General features: G+C 41.0%; 2 protein-coding genes across 2 annotated transcripts in view; one reads left to right on the top strand and one right to left on the bottom strand.

The window, feature by feature from the left end:
- LOC128305823 (G-protein coupled receptor dmsr-1) overlaps window positions 1–10,046 on the top strand; it is a 35,450-nt gene extending 25,404 nt beyond the window's left edge. Inside the window, exons 3-7 of the mRNA XM_053043438.1 lie at window positions 1,821–1,989; window positions 4,523–4,649; window positions 7,105–7,299; window positions 7,372–7,590; window positions 9,652–10,046. Coding sequence (XP_052899398.1) covers window positions 1,821–1,989; window positions 4,523–4,649; window positions 7,105–7,299; window positions 7,372–7,590; window positions 9,652–9,973 — 1,032 coding nt within the window. The 3' untranslated portion in view covers window positions 9,974–10,046. The remainder of the gene's footprint in view (window positions 1–1,820; window positions 1,990–4,522; window positions 4,650–7,104; window positions 7,300–7,371; window positions 7,591–9,651) is intronic.
- Window positions 10,047–14,674: 4,628 nt separating this feature from the next.
- Window positions 14,675–19,578, bottom strand: LOC128303007 (Bardet-Biedl syndrome 4 protein homolog). The gene is made up of 9 exons (XM_053039860.1): window positions 19,491–19,578; window positions 19,080–19,338; window positions 18,703–18,975; window positions 18,451–18,604; window positions 15,999–16,121; window positions 15,836–15,920; window positions 15,631–15,717; window positions 15,256–15,455; window positions 14,675–14,905 (listed from the first exon to the last, which is right to left on the bottom strand). Exons 1-9 carry the CDS (start codon window positions 19,576–19,578, stop codon window positions 14,675–14,677), a joined length of 1,500 nt encoding a protein of 499 aa, XP_052895820.1.
- Between the last annotated feature and the right edge of the window lie 884 nt (window positions 19,579–20,462).

Below are 20,462 nucleotides of genomic sequence, written 5' to 3'. Positions count from 1 at the left end.
ATTGTTTTAATTGCGCCTGAGGTCTATGCTATTTGCGTTACTTGTTTATTGCAGTTCTTGTTCTAATATCTCGATAGAGGTGCATGGGGTGAAACATAAATAGATTTTGGAATGTTTTAAGACTGTATAGCAGATATGCTACACTAGAATCATGCTTTCAGAGCTATTTCACGCTCATGAGTACTGGTAATAGACATTTCTAGAGTATTGAACAAACATATATCTTTTTTCTGTCGTTATACATTATTCTAAGAAGTTTACTCGAGACAACATTTGTTTTCGTTTGATTAATGTTCATCCGTCATTCCCTTAGTAATTTTTATGTTTTTGGAGATTCTATGTAAGTGAATCGGACTATTGTTATCGTGTTTCCTCTCTCAATCAAATTCTAAGGATCTGAAACACAAAGACACATTTTGAGAAATTATTTTTTATTAAAAAAGAACAAAAGTGAGAAAAATCAAGATCTTAGTTTTAGTAAAAAAGCAAGTATCTTTCATGGTTGATTTCCTGATCAACTCATAAATCCAACGAAGGTGAATCAAGTCGATCTTAGAACAAGTGATCTGATCTGACATTCATCTCTTTGCCACATTTTGCCTGTTGTAACTGTGCGAAAGCATCAAAGCTGAAATTGTTTTTCAACCCGTCAGATAGACAGTTTACGAGCTTTCTGATAAATTCTTCCCTGCTTCATGCTAGTCAAAAGCGGTCTCTGTTCGTTGACGGAATGTTCGAAATGTACCGAACACTGTCATAATGCAATATTATGTACGGCTCCCATTTTGCTTTGGTTGCTGTAAGCTGTTCTAAACGTCTGATAAGCTATCACACAGAAGCATCGTTAAACCTGGCGTGTGATATTTTTTGCCCGCCACAACCATGTCTAGGAATGAAATTTGTTTCCAACCGACGAAATCACCGAGTACCGAGCAATATCTGCCAGAGGAAAGCCTGAAGGCATGATCAGGCGGTAAAAGCTGTTACATAAGTCTTTCCGTTGTTAACATAAGTCATGTCGGGGCCGAAAGTTTACGCTCATCCAGCGGGGAATCGGGGACATGTGTTCTACGAAAATGCTAGCCATAAATGTACCGCTTTTTTTGTCCCCATCCCAGCCGTCCCATGTGTATCTCGACCCGCCGTTGCCGTGGATGAAGAATGTAAAATCTTCTGCCCATCCAACAATCCCGGCCACACATACACTCAATCACAACCGCCGTATGCGCCGCCATTTGATTCGCAAACACAAGTAATCCAACATATCGTGTAAACGCGTGTGTCCGTGCCTACTGTTGTTGTTTACGCATTATAGTCGTCCCACGATGATTCTGTGCTGAAAAATTTTGCTTCATGTTTAGGCATAATTCAACCACCACCACCATAGTGATTCAATTCAATTAGGTGCGGGAGGCCAACGGGGAGAGCTTTTGCACAATGGAGGATTAAACTTCGTACGGAAACATTATTATCAACACAGGACGGAATTGGTCGTGGAGTATCACACTACCCCAAGGGAATTATTGCAAATCGTTCGCGAGTGGTCAGTTTGCATCTAATTTGCAGCGAAGCTGGAATTGTGCCACGGTTATTTCGGCTGTGTGCACTTGCATAACTATTTCATGGATATAAATTGTATTTAAAATTACTAATTATTAATACCAACGAGAGATGCTTTAGGGATGGTTGGTGGATTTTGCAAATGGCATTTCAATCGGATTACAGGCCGGGGGTGATCCATATCGATAGCCACAAATGTTTTATCAATTTAGGATTTATGCTAATATTCTAATAACCACTCCATTTTTTTCCCCCCACAGATATGTTTCTTTGGCACAATAGCCAATATACTCAACATTATAGTGCTGACTAGAAAGGATATGACCAAAGTGCCCATCAATCGTATTCTAAAATGGCTCTCGGTGACGGACATGTTTGTAATGATCGAGTACATCCCGTTTGCGTTTTATGTGTACCTTATTCTGCCGGGTGAGTATTGATGATTGGAGGTGCACGCTGTTCAGGCAGCGTTACAGTTAACTATTAGTAGGCTTTATTCGTTAGTAAGCTTTATGTGTAAGCTTATTATTTTTATCTTCTTTGTAGTGTTTTCCCCCACTTAATTGCCACTCAAGTGTGTAAGCCATATTCATGCACGTACACACGTTGACGGAGTTTCATCAAATGGCGACAGTAGGATAAATGCCTAATCCCTCTACACAAAAAGGAAGGAAGAGGGAAACATAGCAGAACCGCTAGATAGATGTCTTTGTTCGTTTCGGTTTTAATGTCGGAATCTTCCTGCTTTATTTTTTTTCTTTTGCCGTCCTTGGTATAGCGACACATTACGCATCCATCTGAACCTGCCACACCCATGCGCTTTACTCAACAGCGTAAAACTCTGGGCGACGTCCTTAAGATCACATGTCTTTGCAGCGGTGCGATATTTATAGCAACGTTTTACGCGCTTCACGGTTCGGCAGCTGTTTCTCCACACTTGCCAGAATGCTGTTGACATCCTTGCAGAAGCCACTCAGCTTCCTGGCCCAGTGTTTCTGAAATGTAAATATGGTTTAATGGTAACAAAAAATAAAAATCAGCTCACTACCACGACACCGTCAGACCGGTGGGAGGATTTTGTATTATTGCTGGCATTATTATTACGCTGCAAAAGTTTACCACATCTTTTTGGATGATTTTTATTTCCTGCGTGGATGTGTTTGCAATGGCATCTTAAGTGTTGCTAAGAATCTTGATGTATTGATTTACGATTTGCGCGTCTACGGTTGCAAATGAACCGTAAACATGACAATGATAGATGGGAACCGAATGTAATGGGGTTATGGTTGTTTTTGTGTCAGTGTGGAGAAGGAGAAACAAAAATCCCCAACTCTGCTGTCGTTGTTACATATAAGCATCGCGCAACATCACATTAAAGAAGATATACTCCTTGAAAAAGGGAACCACGATTGGCTCACAGGGTATGAGGACTTTTGCTGCGATTTTTTTTCTTCCCTACCCCTTAAAGGTATCACAATTCATCACACGTTTGCTGTTGAATCATAGCACAACGTAATAGTTACGACAGCCGGTTAAGAAAAATGTACAGATCCGATTCGGCATCCTTCTATCAGCCTCACGGCATCTTGTTGCTTCATTCGCAGCCATCCCCGACCTTACGATTATTATCTGAAATTGAAAGCGATGAATAATGCTCAACAATGGAACAGCAACAGTTGGCACAGGGGCCCCGTGTATGCCTGCGGGGCTCATTTCATCTCTAATAGGCACATGTTGCACACGTTCCACTCGGGCTAGCCATACCGATGGTGACCCTTTTTTTCCTTTCTTTCTGTGCTGCAAATGAGTTTCATTCTTCCCATTCGATTTCCATTGTATGCAGATGGTTCGAATTGCTTGGGAAAAGCTGCGCGCCTTAGGATGTCGAGGTAATCTTACGCACAGCAGATAAAGTATTGCAGGATGAATATGTATGTAAGGGAGCTCTTGTTAATATGGATTCTTTTCCAGGTATGCGTTGAGCTAGACAACCTTATCATGTTGGTTTTCTATCCCCAAGCTTACATGAGTTTTATTAGAAGCATACGAAGACAAGTATTAGATAAGTTCCTAGAATAAAAAAAATCGCATCCAAAGCGTGTATAGTGCATTACTTTTATATCGAATTTAGATCACACGAGGTTCCACTTTGATCTTAGCCGTTTAGAACCGATTTAGTGATAACCGGTCCTTCCCGGATGAGATATATAAAAAAAGTAATTTCATTTTTCATTCGAAAAATGAGTCCCATTCGTTGCAGATTAGCGAATTTATTGAAACTTTTTAGTCACATAAAATATTCCACGTACACTCGTCTTTTTCCAGTTTATAATTCTTAGATTTGAAGAAACGCTACATTGGTCTTAGCAATAGTTGGGTCAGCAGTAAACAAAATTTTAAAAGTTTAATTATTAATGTGTAAAATGCAGAATATTAATATTTTATTAATTATTAAAGTTCTTGCACTTTCAGAAGTTCATATAAATTATAAATTCATGGACCATAGCGCCATGATTATTCAAGTTCATACAATATCATTATGATGATACATTAATCTGAATCATATTTACCTATACTAGTGAATTTATATATTCCTTAAAACTATTTATACTATTGCCGTAAAAATATGTAAAAGTGTTTTCAATAACAAAAAATCCTCCTTTTTCGTTCGCCGTAAGTTTGTAGAATACCTTTTTAATTTATCGCTTTCAACTATTTCTTTTCTACTCAAAAACAAAATAAGATGTCTTACAATTATGTTTGCTAATTTTATAACACACAAATGCCATTAAAGTTCATACATAAGACGTTAGAAAACACCTTTACTTTTAATGAAATCCCCCGCTAATGAATGCATTCCACCGTAGAAAGTTTCTTAGCGCGACGGAAAGCTTTCATATTTCCAGCAAAGTGTGTCGTTCGTTAATGCACCGTTTCTCTTTCCGGTTTTCTTTCGTCGTAGACCGTCGAGACTACCCGTACTCCATGGCCGTTTATCTAATGTTTCACATGCACTTCACACAAATCCTGCACACCATCTCAATACTGCTGACGGTTACGCTAGCGATTTGGAGATACATAGCAATCAAGTAAGTTAATTACCGGAATTAATTACGTCTCCACATTAAGCATGACCTGGTATGACACAGAAAAGGGCCGCACGGCCACCACGCACGTGTTGATAGATGGCTTCATCATTACCGCAAGGGTGCTGAACGATCCCTCTTGCAAGCCCTTTTATGCTGGTGTCCTGTGCGCTGCCTCGCCTCACTCTGCTTACAAGAAGTTCGATGCAACAACGGCGACATTCATTTAGCTTTGGGTTATTTTCGCACAAAGATCAAAGGCGTAAGTGTGGGCGCTTCGTTCCTGTAAGATATGCGATAGCAAAAAAAAATAAACCCCCTATTGACAAAAAGGTTGCAGCCGATTGATTAGTATGTTAATTGAATTTGTCTCCAAAAGTTGAGGCTCATCGTCAAGACCGCAAGATAGGCGAAGACAAGCCCATTTACTCCGTTCAAATCACACACACACTCACAGCGAAAAACAAAACAAAAACAGGATTCCACAACTGGGCTATTCTATGCAAAGAAATTTCTAAAAACAAGGTACTTCCATTAACCTCACCCGCTACACGCTGAGCTGAAACGGCAACGAAAACGTCCGGAAGCGTCCAAGATGAAAGGCACTGCGTTTGTTGGAAAAGCAAGAAAAATGGCTTTAATCATTTTTGGTGTCCTACATTACGAAACCTCTAAACCATAAAATGGATTCACACCGACCGGGAACGGGAGTTAATTGATGCCAACCCCATTCCGGGAATCGCAATCGCTTTGTACCAACCTGTCAGGTTGCTTCTCCGGCAACATTATCTGCAGGATAGTGACAACGGTAAGGAAGCAAACGGCTGCTAATGGTCTTACGAAGGACAGAGCATTTGGCCACTCGTTACAGTAGCTACTGTAGCTTAACAGCGTGCAGCGTGGCGTGCAGAACCAAGCACCTGGGGCCAGTAGTTGGCATTGCCATTATCGTTTGCAGATGCTCACGTTTGTTGTTGTTTCCTCAGTGGTGCATACTGGTTTTTTATTTTTTTTGCACCAAAAAAAGAAAAGGGAAAACTAAACAGCTTTGTTGTCCGACAACATAATTTACTTTTCAGATGTTTCAAATTCAGAGTGAAACATTCCGTCTTTACCAGTACTATATGACAGAAGACACTATATTAAATTGATTTAGTTTAGAGAGCTTTTCCACAGCCAGCATTCTAAATTACTTAAAGTAACGAAAACCGAAGGCTTTTTTGTGATTTTTGTAACAATTTATGAATTGTTGAATGCATTACGTATGTATTTTTTATTATTTAGGTCAAAAGTAGTATTAACAACTTTGTAGTTGGGAAAAAAAACCTAAGCCAAAGGCTTTAAACTTGTTTCTTTTTATGAAAATGCCGAGCTAATGAAGCTTGTCCACATTTTTATGTAAATGGATTGTCCTTTTTGGTTTTGTTGTTTGCTGTTTGTTCTTGAATTGTCGAAAATTAATGTAAAAATCTCCAGTTCTGAGTTTATCGTGCATTAGAACGCAAGCTTTTGTAAGCTCAAAAATCTGACTCTTTGTTTTATTAAACATCGCTAGGAATTTTGGTTTTCACTTCAAATCATGATTATTTGATGTGATGAAAGAAACCCAGAAAGGGTTAGGGCATCCCATTCAAGACAAGGACAAATTATTGTTTGTGACCTCAGCGAACACGAATGATGTCCTTTTGATACTTTATTGTAAAACCAGAATGTTCTAACAAAAAAAAACTTTGTTTATCAAAGTTTATTATTAAAATTTTAGGTTTATCACAGTAATACAGAAGTACGCGAGTTCACATTGGTTACGCAATCCGTGAGCACTGCAAAAAGATGTCTAATCTCTTGTTTATTGCGTAAATGGAAGTAAAACACTTTCCAGAAAGTAGAATTCGATGCAATTTCTCGTTTCCGACAACTTGGAAATCATCCCGCAGCTCAACATCATTAGAGTTCTTCGCTTCCAATCCGGTCGCTTCCGGAGATGACCAATACGAAGTAACGCAATTGGAATCCGGACTTTTGAGGCTAAATTCTTCTTCCCGAGAAATGTGGCTTTGTGTTCGAGTAATGGTTTCCAAAAGCCTGTGTCAGCCCGTTGGCGAAATATATTTCCTGAATATGCCCTACTGTATGGATGTTCAGGATCCAGATTAGAGATTTGTTAGATAATACATTTTCTTGTGAAATTTTTAGAAAACAGATCAAATATATCCCAACGAAAAGGGGAGGCTCAAATCAGACAAGCGCCTTATACCGGTTAACTTAAGCTTTAACTAAGCTTTCGCTGGTATTCAACTCCGCAAAGCTCCGCATAATTGATCACCGCCCAAGTCCAAAAGCTATTGCCTTCCCTACTCACTATCATACACTTTACGCACAATGCAATAAGTTCATTCATTAAAAAGATTCATTAACGTTACGTTAGTCAAGCGCTTGTACTCATCTCTTACCCTGCCAGGCACCCGCACGGCTCGCTTGCCATTTATGCCCAGTCGAACTACGGTCAGGCGATAGCGCTCTGCTACATCCTGGCGCCAATCCTGTGCTTTCCGACGTACTTCGTGTTCACCATACGGCAGACGTTCGTGTTCGAAGGTGACACCCAGCTGATACTGTTCCACGTGGATACGGATGAGAGCACCATCGTCTACCGGTAAGTCACTGCACTGTGCTGGGTCGATTTCCGGTGACCTCGCTAACCGCTATTGGCTATTGGTACGCACAGGTATAATTTCTGGATCCATTCGGTAATTATCAAGCTGCTTCCCTGCACCATCCTGACCGTCATCAGCTGCGTACTGATTCAGGTGCTGTGGAAGGCCAGCAAACGGCGCCTGAAATTGAAACAGGGCGGAAATTATTCGAAAAACGGTACCTCGTCCGTAACGCCACAGAGCGGTGGCGGCAGCAGTGGCGTGCTGCCACCCAACAGCAACGGAAATCGGTAAGCATACGGGGTACGGAAGGGAAGCAAATGGATGAACGCTCTTTAGATTACCCAAAATAGCGCTCCTTTAGGGGCTGGTTTTGTGTCTAACTCTCGCGGAGACCGCATCTTGTTGGTTGGGACAATCTTCCCGTTGTGCTTTTCTGAAAAATGCTGATGAAATATTTCTATTTTTGCGGGACTAAACTGGCACCTTCCATTCGGTATAATTAAAAGCCTTGGCAATTCATTTCGCCAGCCAACCAGGGTGAAGTGTTGGATACGGCTGAGTGGCAATACAACCACAGCATTTTAAAACGGGTTGAACCGCATTTCAGGTTCACTTGTATAGTGAGGTTAGTGGAAAGGAGATTCCTAGAATTTAGGTGTCGCTCTTTTATCGAGTTACATTTCGGCAAGTTTGATATGTACCAATGGTTAGCAGCGTGGAGTATAATTTCGATTTACGGGTTTTTTTTCTTATTCACTCTATTTAAGATGCGTATCGTGTTTCTACTAATTCGTTGTTCTTTGAGCATGACTTCTACATAGTAAAATTTATGAAATTCGTGGCTAAGTTTGCTGAGGAGTGGCTAAGGCATTTAGTGAGCTAGCAGAAAGTTTTACTAACTTTAATATAAAAGATAAAAGCTTTCAGAGCTTAACAGATGCCACATACTGATTTGTTGGTGGGATTAAGAAATTTAGATCGGATGTAGATGTATGAACATAATACCGATGGTAAATACACAGCTAAATTTACTGCTAATAGAGTTGTATAATTTTCCACTCTTCTAGTTAGTAATTCATTAATTCAATTAATTTTGAAGAACAGAATAGTAGAAGAGTAATCATTTAATATGATAGAAATAAATTATATTGCATTGGGCGCCGACAATAACCAATAACTCATCGTTAGGCTTACGGCCCAGGCGATAATAATTGATCTGAGAGCTCTTATTTGCAGTTGAATTCTAATCTAAAGTCATTTCCACACTGCCCTTGGTATGTCAATAATAGATTAATCTACATAAGTTCGCTTGTTCTGGGTTCAAAATAAATACGCAAGGACCTCGTCGTGCACGTATGTTATGCTCTTAGTTACAACATAATTACGCTATATCAGATAATCTTATTATTCTTCATCGGAACAACAAACTCAAGAGGTCTAGACCGGCAGTTTTTGGCATTCTTTGACTGTATGTTACCGCGTAGCTGGATAGTCAAGTCCTTGCTACGAGGGGTTTGGTCCGGATGGGATTTTCGTCCGCTCCGTTCGTATTTCAGATCGGATTATAATTCAAAAACAATTTCTTCATTAGCTGTCAGTCGTTGAGCTTTCAGTAAGTTAGGCACAATTTGAAGATTATTATATGGGTTTTTAAGCGATCTTTACTATTCAAACTTTATCCCTGTAGGTTCTGAATCAACCTAAGCAATCGTCAAGCTTGTTTACACATGAGATGCTACAATACCTCATGCAATCTTATTCAGCCATGTTTTTCCTCGTTTTCCCAAATACTAAAAATAAGGTAGCGCTTTGGCTAAACTTAGACAATGGGTATCTATGATTAAATATTTTGGAAATGGCAGCTAAATGGTGTTCTATTTTTATTGATTCATGGGAATTGGCACTGTACTGGAACAATCTAGACACATGGGCCGGTTTGCTACTGGGAAATTTAACTATTTAGTGTGGGCTTTTACATGGCTAAGAATATAGCCCTCACATTTCTAGCACAGCATCGTTATGGTCTTCTCGATTGGGCCGTTCGAGGACGTTGTTCGAATATCCATGTAGCCAATTCTGAAAACGTGGAGGCAGTAGTCGATTTTAACCTCCAATTTCTAGCTGTCACTTTTTCTTTCGCACGAGTTCCCTCGTTGATGCTAATTAGATGTAATGGAATGCAACATGAAGTGTACTATGCATTCCAGGAACTAGGAGTGAATTGGATGATTGTTGTTCGAACTTATGAGCTTACGCTCCGTGTGCAAAGCAAACAGTGACACACGCGCAACACACCACGCCTCACCCTCCCCCCGCCCAAGTGTGATTAACCGTATCTTCCCATACAGCCACCCGAAAACGGATCGGCGTGCGGATCGGACGACGACGCTGCTGGTGGCGGTACTGCTGCTATTTCTCTTCACCGAATTTCCCCAGGGCATCCTGGGGCTGATGAGCGGTATCCTCGAAAAGTGTTTCTTCCGCCGCTGTTACGGGCTGTTCGGCGAGGTGATGGACCTGCTGGCCTTAATTAATGCTGCCATCGGATTCGTGCTGTACGGGCTGATGTCGAAACAGTTCCGGACGAGCTTCAAGTCGGTTTTTTTCAAAACTCCAACCCATAGGGCCGAGATTACGCGCATGACCGGCATCACGACCACCTGTGTCTGATCGTGCAACAGTGCAACGCGCGTCCTGCACCTTTCCACCACCCGTCCCCCTTCGGGCCATTGACTTCCGGTGCCCTGGCGTAACCATCCTGCCCCTGGCGGAACCCGCCCACTCGGGTCGGCGTTTTAGAGCTTTCGTGACACGCACTGTGGAGGGCTGCTGATAGGTTCCCTCCCCTCCACCCCTACCACCCCGTTCCTCCACCCTTTAAAACCACGGAAGTTATCGGCTTCAGTTCAGCTACCGGATCGAAAGCTTCGGGTAGGTTAGGTTTCGAAAAGCACTATTACCTAGCCTGCAGCAGCCATCAACGGCATGTGCCACCCAGTGCCGCATTGTGTAAACTGTAGCATAGAGTTTGGTAGCTGGTTGGTTTGCTTTGTATTCACAGCACTAGGAACAGCCTGCACGTAGCAGTAGAAGCATCTAGCCAGCCAGTAGTTGTTTTTTCCCCTAGTATTGCTTAGTAGCACGATTAGATGCCCGTTGTAACACCTGATTTGGTGCAACGTGGCGAGACGTACAAGTGGAAGAGGATTTAACCATGTTTGCTATTTACCAGCCATGGGTTGGAGTTGTGATTTTTATCGAACGAAAAAAACAAAACGGCAAGATAATGCTTATGCAATGTAAATAGCACGCACACACACACAAACACACGAACACGTTCACAAAAAAACTCCATTGAAAACTGCTTAGTATGTACACTGTAAAATAAAATAGAACTAATTGTTACGTTGTAACCGTGCCGACAAAACACAACACGTAACACAATTAGACCAGATTGCGAAACAGAGAACTGTCAGGGATCATGTTGATATTGTAAGGACCTTGGGCGTCAAGGTGACAGATTCGACAGAATTCGAAGATCGAATAAAGGGCAACGATCGCGTTAAACCGAAGGCGCAACGGCCATCGCGGGAAAAAAGCTATATAAGGCACGCGCGTAGGGCAGCTCGCTCTCTTGTTGCGAAGACCGAAATAATACCGCGTTTTTTAAAAAATGTTGCGAACGCAACTTGACGGCTCCTCGACGACCGTTGATAAAAACCGTTGATAAAACGACACTGTTCCACTTTACAATAAACGTAGTGTATTTTCTAAAGTGGAACAGTGTCGTTTTATCAACGGTTTTTATCAACGGTCGTCGAGGAGCCGACAAGTTGCGTTCGCAACACTAATTGATAAACGAAATGGTAATGTACAGTGTTAGAGTGCTAAGAAAGATTTTTTATCCACTACTTCATATGCATATAACTAATTGTGTGTAGATCGTAAGCAAAGGATAATTATTTCATCATTTTTTGATGAAAACTAACAAACGAAAAAAAAACGAATCCACTAGAAAGAAGTTTTAGCAATGGTCAAGCGATCGGTTGCCAGGGTAACCTAGCAAATGGTTTCAAGCTTAAAGTTGTAGCAATTCAGCCTCCTTACTACCAAAAAAGCAAACAAACAAAACAAAACAAAACATTAAACCAATATACCCACCGTAGCAATGCAAACCGATTCCACCTCGAGTGCGCCGTTCGGAGTGGAGTTTGTTTGCTTCGTTTGCAGACTCACCACACCGTTGGAATGTAATATCCTGCGTAAGGTCCACTGAGCCCTATACCTTTCTTATGGATATTCGTCGAATGTGGTAAAATAGTATTATTATTGTTATGATGATGTGAAGTTCACTGTGAGCGTGTAGTTTCTATTGAATCGGAACGATTCTGGACCAAAGCACTACGCGACCAGTGACGACCGGTGTGTGGGTGTGTGTGTGTGTGATGGCTAGTGGAAACTCCCACTGCACACAGACGATCATAATAATAAATGATATTATTTTATCCACCAAAAGTAATTGCTACCACAACTTAAGACAATTGACCGCAGGAGACCCCATTTTCCGACGAAAACGGAAAAACAAACAGCGCAAAGAAAAAAACTATTGTCAATCGTACAAAAAGGGCAGCAAAACCCTCGATCTAAATGTTTTGTTTTGAAGTTTTAAGTAAACTTGTACGGTCAGGCTGTAGGTCCACACGAGTATGGGAGATGGCAGCACAACGGTACGCAGCACAAATGGTAGCAACTAAACATGGCCGTACTTGGTAGAGCTTACGCAAACAGGTGTGAACGGGCCAGCAGTAGTAGCGGCATAAGAATTTATAATGATGATCCGAAAAGTGGATACAACTAACGATTTCAAATTAGTCACCAAAAAAAAAAAAAGAAACGAATTTAATACGACGAACGAATGTATTTTGCATCCTTCACTATCAGGTTGCTTTTTGTGGGAAATGAGTGTCCAGAGCTGGGACTCCACCAGTAGACACCAGTTCTGAGATGCTGTATTTTGAATTGTAGATGTTAAGATATTGCATGAAAAAAAAACTTCGGTGAAAATAACGACACAATTGGAGATGTGAAACGTTGGCTGAATGTGTGTGTTTTTCTTCAAGGCTTGATGACAAAGAGATACTTTGGAATTTGGGGACCCCTATTGAACCTAATGCACATTCTGGGGTGTTTTGTCTGCATCTGGAATTTGTGGTTTGTTGTGGTTGAATAATGTGGATTCGTAGAATTAAATAAGAAATTTCCAGAACTGACAACATGTTTGAGTCCGGCAAGAGTATTTTTGTAGAAATATCACAAACTATGGCATGTAGACCGTATGAGCTTTCTTTCATCCCAATTAGGAGTCTTCACTACATAAACGCGGTCTTTGTCGAAGCTATCGAATAGCTTGAAGGTTGGTTGGGTTCTTCATCTTCATGAGCAGTGCTACAATAAACATTATTTTGATGCTTCGAAAATTTCAACCGATACGTCAGGAACTGCGAACTTTTCTTTGTTTGAGAGAGTTCCAGATTGCTTGTTCTTCCAATAAGTTCGAAATATCCCGACAAGAACTTGAACTTGTTCCTATCCGAACATGACAGTTCAGAGAAGGAGATTCTCCTCTGCAGATTTTGTAGCCTTTGTAGTGTGTGAATTGTTTATAATAGATGTTCGGTGATATTGAAGTTCCAATTTGGTAATATTAAAGCTTTTTTTCATGAGTTTCATTAAGTAATCAAGCCGTACGATTTGGTAAGATGCTGTGTTCACATTAAGTTATTATAATTTTGAGCCGAATGGTCTTCTTTGATAGATTTAAATAGATTTAGACAACCATAGCACACACTCCGCACTCACTGATTAAATTTTGATAGCTGCACGTTGTCATTCTCAGCTACACTAGGATTTTCTATCCCGTATGGTAGGTTTCTGTAGGACCTTTTTATGTCGATAAGATAATTTTACTACACATTCAAAAATATTACAGAACAGTTCACATCACGTAGTCAATATAAGGATTTTTAACCCAAGAATTTTTGCTAAATGATGCCTTTATAAAATTCGTTTGAATCCTTAAGAATCGGACGTGAAACAATAACACTCGTAAACAATGGTTTAATTTTCTAAAACACTTTATATCTAAATTCAAGATACCTTATAAAGCGCCTCCAGCATACAATCTAACTCTTTCTTTTCTTTTTAATGAGCAAACAGCCATTTACGTAAATATAGTCAAATGTCATCACTTTCAAAAAATTTGAAAAAACATAAAAAAAGGTTAAAAGGTTAAAAGGTAATTTTTGTAATTTAAAATGTCACCTATGGGCTTCCATCTCACGTTTGCGTCGCGCAACGCAATTGCGATGTGAATTCCCTTTACGTCAGTGACGCACGTTGGCTTTTTTTGTAATCAGTGAAGAAAGTACCGTGTTTCATGAAGGATTTCTTATGGAGATTAATGAAGATCTCGACTAACTAAACACAATAATTTAGCTTTTTTCATTTCTAGTCATGTTTAAAGCAAATTCAACTTAGGAGAGGAAATTCTTATGTAGTTAGTAGTCGTTCGTTTAATTGCTGTAACAAATTTTGCTATAACCGGTTGACGATTTAATGTAATTTATTATGTTTATTTTATGGACCACTAGGAAGCGTGATCGCAAATAACTCAGCATACAAAGAGCACTTATGTTATGTTTATGTAAATATGTTAAACTGCAGCAAACAAAGTTGGTGTGTAAATCACTGCTTCGTGTCCCGGAATTTTGTGCGCTAAACGAGAAGAAAATATTGACGAACTTAAAAATATGGCGGTGGTGGAAAAAGTCACCGAGCCACACCACCGGATGGCACGGCTATCGTCAGCACCATCTCGGCAGATCATCGTCACTTAGTGTGGTATCATTTATTTACCCAACACACCGTGGCTGCATTTTGCGTCCGTTTCCACCCTCCGTTGTTGCTCTCATATCAAATGGCATCTTGTCTTTATTAACTCCCACATGCTACATTGGCCACCGATGTACGGACGGCATGAAGCATGAACCCTTAAACGACGGAGAAGGATGGCAGAAATAAAAAGCAAAGCATCCACCGCTTATGGCACGTGGTTATGCTCAGCGCTAAAATTATGCATCGCCACAACGTTCGGACATAGTTTTTTGTTCCTTTATGATTTACCAGGAATCCGGGAGCCAGGGCCGAACTTTGGCCCCGCCATGCCAGCGTTGTTACGACAGCGTAAAAACATTAACCGAGGCGAGGGAAAAAATAACAAATGACGAACCGACCGACCGACCGGTTGGCGGTGTTTTTGATCCTTTCCAACCCGTCTGCTGATCCTTTTCCGTGCTATTCGCCTAGGCAACATCAGGGCAAATCATCGTCAGAGCGGTCGTCTTCATTGGTGGCCTCACGACCGTCCGCTGCCGTATCGTCCCCAACCCTGCGGACGACAGTTTCATCTTGCATCCGGTCATCCTTCTCGGTATGACGGTCAAGACCCCCGGTGTGTCCCGATTCCGGTACGGCAGGAGCGTAGATCTGTCCGCTCGCCGCCACCGTCAGCGCTCCGTTGAGTCGGTCGGCCATTTTTAAGTACTGTTGGTGGTAAAAAGGAGGGTTAAGCGATGGATAACGGATACGTACGTAACAAAAGGCCACGATGCGAAAGACATGAAGTCAGTGAGTGGCAAGCATAGTGGCCAAGAAAACGAAGAGGGAAACGTATAAAACACGAGAAAACTTAGCTTGCAGAGAGAAACTCGTAAGGAAAATAAAACTCGTATTCGTACGTTGTTAAGTAAGTGTGCGAGCGGTGGTGATGATGGTGGGTTGTTGTCCACACTTCAAGGCTTTCTTAGACACACACACACACAATCCAATTCGCTATCAGCACCATTTATGGCTACCGAAACCAGCACGCAACATGCCGGTGCAATCATACTTACCTCACGATGAACCGTAATGTGTTGAGTCATGTCGAGAAAGTTGCTCAAATACAGTACGGATTGGTCCGATTTTCCTGTCTCGTAGCAGTACAGCGCAAAGTTAAGATAGATTAGTGGATTCTTGACAGCGTCCGGAAGCATGGTTGACTTCTCCAGCGAAAGGTAAGCGTTTCCGGGATCATTCAAATGTCGCAGACAAGCTGTCAGTGAGAAGGTGGAGGTGCAAAGTGGTTTGATGAAAAGTTTCCTCCTATTGTGGGGAGAGTTTTGGTTTTTTTTTTCTTTGTTGTTGCTGCTGCCAGTTCATGCTAAAGCACAAAAGTTTTGTTGCGCAGAACGACGAAACAAAACCCATTACGTTCGATTGATACTCACTTCCTAGCAGCATGTAACATTCGGCATGGTCGGGCCGTAGACTAATGGCGGCGGCTAGCGTTTGAAAGGCGCTCACGTACTGTTGGGCTTTAATTCGATACCGCCAACACCAGCCAGAGAAAGAAAAACTTCCATCAGCACAAATTTCTCGCCCTCCTGATTTTGTGAGTCGCATTGCCGAGTATACCTAGCTTGCGGCACTTACCCGTTACGAACACCAGCCCGAGATTGTACAGCGCGTTAAAATTCAATGGCGAAATCCAAACCGCTTTCTTCAGACATGAAATGGCCTGCGGGTAGTGAAAGAGGTACATTGGGCTTTTAAAATTAACCCAAAGCCGGTACCGATGCAAAGTAAATACACTTACCGCAATGAACTTTTGTTTCTTGAAAAAGCACAACCCAATGTTGCTCCAGACTTCGGCGCTTTCCTCCGGCAGGTTCGGTATCCGTTTGTATTTGTTGAGCGCACCGTCGATATCATTTTTGGACTGGTTGAAGAAAGTAGAATTAAATTAAAATAAATGTTGTTCCCTTTTGTGTGTTTACTTTAGGTATTTGTTTACCCATTTATCGAACTTTTCCAATACAATTTTTTGATGAGTTCTTTTTTTAAAATAAAGTATTACAGCATCCTTTTGCGTCCGAGATATTGATTATAAACCCTCCATGCTTTCTTATCCACTGTTTGCTTCATTATAATTCCTTCTTCGAACCCGTTCAGGTGTTAAGCGCTAGTTGTGAATAATTTGGCTACTAAGGTTAATTGTCTGTAGGTGCAGGACCACGAGAGTTTACAGAGTGCTGACAAATTTGTCAAGTGACAAAATCAGCTTGTCAACTGTAAAAAAAACCACTATTCCGCAGCCGCGAACACAATTGGTACAAAATTCCATACAAACCAGCTGTTTTTAGATTTTCGATACCAGGAGAGCATCCACGGAAGAAGTAACACCTAGTACAGTAAGTTTGCTCGAAAACCGCCGAAAAGTATGCAACGTTTAAACACTAATTTTCCATACAAACCAGCTGTTTTAAGATTTCCGATACCAGGAGAGCATGTTTTTCAAGAGGTAACACCTGGTACCAGCCGATCAATCACAAATCACACACTTCCCGGTAGTTGCAATCCCAAGTTGTTGCATGTAAGATGTTGCATGCCAGATGTTGCGCAACATGCGTTGCGCAACAAATGTTGCGCGACATATGTTGCATGCCAGATGATGTGCAACATATGTTGCGCAACATGTGTTGTGCAACATGTGTTGTGCAACATCCTGGTACTCGGCTGGTACCAGGTGTTACCTCTTGAAGAACATGCTCTCCTGGTATCGGAAATCTTAAAACAGCTGGTTTGTATGGAAAGTTAGTGTATAAACATTGCATACCTTACGGCGGAAAGTTGGTTGCAAAGTTAGTGTATAAACATTGCATACCTTACGGCGCAGTACCAGGAGCTACCTCTTCCGTGCATGCTCTCCTGGTACTATACATTCAGAAACTGGTAGTTTTCGAAGAAATTTTTCACGACCAACGGGAAAGTTAGTGTTTAAACATTGCATACCTTTTGGCGGTTTTCGAGCAAAATTGCTGTACAAGGTGCTACCTTTCCCGTGGATGCTCTCCTGGTATCGGAAATCTGAAAACAGCTGGTTTGTATGGAATTTCGTACCAATTGTGTGCGCGGCTACGGAATAGTGCTTTTTCACAGTTGACAAGCTGATTTTGTCACTTATGCATATTAAAGCTATACATATTACAGATATTACAGTGGACGGGAAGCAAATAATAATTACTAATGATGAATAGGTTATTTGATGACTTCATTCCTGAGAAAAGTTAAATGAAAAAACTCTAATGCTGATAGTTAAATCAAGGCTTGTATCTTGCAACACGATGTGAGATCTTTCTCCATTTTGAGTTATTATGGCACATCTGGTGACTTGCACTTGCTTGTGATTAATTTTTTATCGAGATCAGCTGATGAATGATGGCATTGCACTAAGGAAGTCTTTAAGTCCACTGCTTTAAGTTCACCTACCTACATGAAACCTTTAAGAGTGCATGCAATGCAATTACAATTCTTGCTGTACCAACTATGAATGGAGTTACTCCGTCGAAGTTTTCGTTCCAAGAATGGTTCCAGGAGAAACCAAACAAACACTCAAGGTAAGATGGTGATTTTCCATCCCCTTCATGCCGTCCAGTTTGCCCGGGTGTCGTTCAATCACAGTTTTGAAACTATTTAAATCAAACTTCATAACTAAGAAATAAAGATTGTTGTCGGAATTTGCTAGACATTCAACTATTAAAAATCAACTTCTTCCACAGTGAAGATTGCTGTTCTACTGGTTAAAGATGTCAACACTATTTCGTACCCTTATTTAAGTGATTGTTCATTGTTGAATGTAAAACATACGACATTTCAACTCAATTTATCAAAAAATTGTGTTGATTGAGATATTTTTCGAACTGATTTCCTGGTTGGTTGTGCTGCAATCACCTTCTGAAGTTCTGATATGCGTTCTTCTCAAGTAACCATAACTCAACAAAACTCTGTAAATTGATTTCTCACTGAATTTGTGCAATGTTTGTGTCCAATACATTGATTTCTTCCAAAAGCTTCCCGTTTGTCAGTACACTCGTTTGTAATTACTGGTGCTTTGAATATTCTACATAGAATAGAATAGTTCCCGAGAACTTGGAACCAATGCAGCAATAGTCTCATACTTTCTCTCTTGTACTCCAAACCTCTATGTATGCATTTTTCTTACAACATTCAGCGTTCATCCTAAAACTATAACATCAACCTATACGTACTTGCAATATAGACCCCAGCGCCACCAATGCGCTGGTGTGTTTCGAGTCCGCCGCCGTTGCATCGAGCAATTTTTCGAACGCCCGCTGATATTCGTTAATTTTCAAGTACAGTATGCCAATCTGCGTCATAAGCGATACGTCTTCCTGTGTGATCCTGTGCGTACCGGAGATGATGACAAACCCAAAAAAAAAAGACCACACAAAACTCTTAACTCATAACCCAATCAAAAAACTCCCAACGCGCCAACTTACTGCAGACAGTTCTCTATCATTTCGATCGCTTTGATGCTGTCTCCTTCCTCGATGTAAATTTCGGCCAATATCTTGTAACTTTCCACGTGCTTACCGCATGTGATGGCTTGCTTGAGGTACTCCTTCGCCTCACCGACACCGGCCTTTGGTTGGCCGAAATTCTTGTAGTACAGCTCACCGATGTGATGGTATATCTCGTGATCGGGTCGTTCGAGCAGTGTTTCCGCTTTCAGAAACACTTCCAGCGCGTTCCGGAACTTTCCCATCGAATATCTTTGATTGACAGACGAAAAAACAAGATGTAAGCGAAACCCCGTGCAAGGCTTCTATGGTAAAAACACGCTTCGTGACATCTCGAAATAGCGGCACAAACTCACAGCGTTTTGGCAAGTTCCTTATAGTTTTCCGGTTCATTTTGCTTCAGTGCGATCGCCTGCTGAAAGCAGTGTACGGCTTCGGTTGGGTTGTTTTCCTCACGCAAAATAAGGCCCTTCATGTAATGCAGGTACTGCTTGTCGTAGCAGATGGTCAGCTGACGGTCGATCAACTTTTTGCACTGCTCAAAGTGCTTCCTCGTATACAAACCGTGTATCAGCCAGTTCATGTGCCGATTCGTGACGGTTTGGGGCTTCATCGCTGAAAGCAAAACCACGTGAACCGTTGACGTTAACTTTTAGCGTGGTGGGTGGGGGTTTGTTCACACTTTGCAACACCTTTTCATAAGCTTTCGTTTTTTTTTTTGCTTCACCACAACTTTCTTGGCAAATGTCTTACTGTGCAGGACTTACTGTGCTCTGCTGCTTGCTGTTTGTTGGCTCCCAGCGACGAAGCAGCTTCGTTCGCCCGTCCATTGCAGTACACGTACCGTTCGGTCATCTTCGTTTTGCTACGAAAAAAAAGGGTTTTTGTATTTTTTCTTACCGAAAAAAACTCAAAAACTCTCGACGATGGTCAACGAAACTACCACCACCGGCTGTCAATCGGAACTGTTTGGAAAATTGTTTTTGTTTTGGTTGCGATTTGTTGATAATGTTCCGTTGCCCCTGACAACCGCGCTGCGCATTGGGCGTTCGTGCTTCGGTAGACAATTACGTTCGTAACGTTCGGAAATATTCAACCACTATGTAACAAAAATACAAACAAATTGTATTGTTGATATTACAATAATATTATGCATATTACACTCACATTACAAGTAAGTTTAAAAATTAATAACACACAAGAAGCAGCGCATAGTAGGCTACAATAAACTTTTGTTTCATCTTAACCGCACTACACCGAAGATATAGTATCGAATGTCATCTGAATAATATAAAACCATTTTAAAAGACACATTTCAAAGGATTCAATTCATCCGAAATATAAAATACCATTACGAAGTTTTAAAATATTTTCGCTGTTTTTTACTTTTGCAATGTATTTCTTTATTATACTGGAAGGAGTTTTCGATAATGCTGATAATTTCTTAATGATATCTTAATCAGGTTGGACTTCAAACTTTTGTACGTTCATTTCGTTTCTGTTCAAAGTTCGTTCACACTTTGCCAATTGTGCTTGAAAACGCTGTAGAATGCATTACTGGAGGCGCCTGGTACTTGATTTGTAACTTCGCTTCCAGCTTGAGTGATAGTTCTGATTGTTTTATCACCATGATTATATCAAAAAAGTTTAGATTTTACTGTTCAAATTTAATGGCAGCCATTGTTCATCTCAAACCAGAACAAAAATAAATAAAAATACCCAAATAGTTCAATGTTCCA

The sequence above is a fragment of the Anopheles moucheti genome, chromosome 3 (assembly GCF_943734755.1).
Source record: "Anopheles moucheti chromosome 3, idAnoMoucSN_F20_07, whole genome shotgun sequence".
Lineage (NCBI taxonomy): Eukaryota > Metazoa > Arthropoda > Insecta > Diptera > Culicidae > Anopheles > Anopheles moucheti.
Note: the sequence above shows the minus strand (reverse complement) of the source record. Positions and strands in the feature narration are given on the sequence as shown.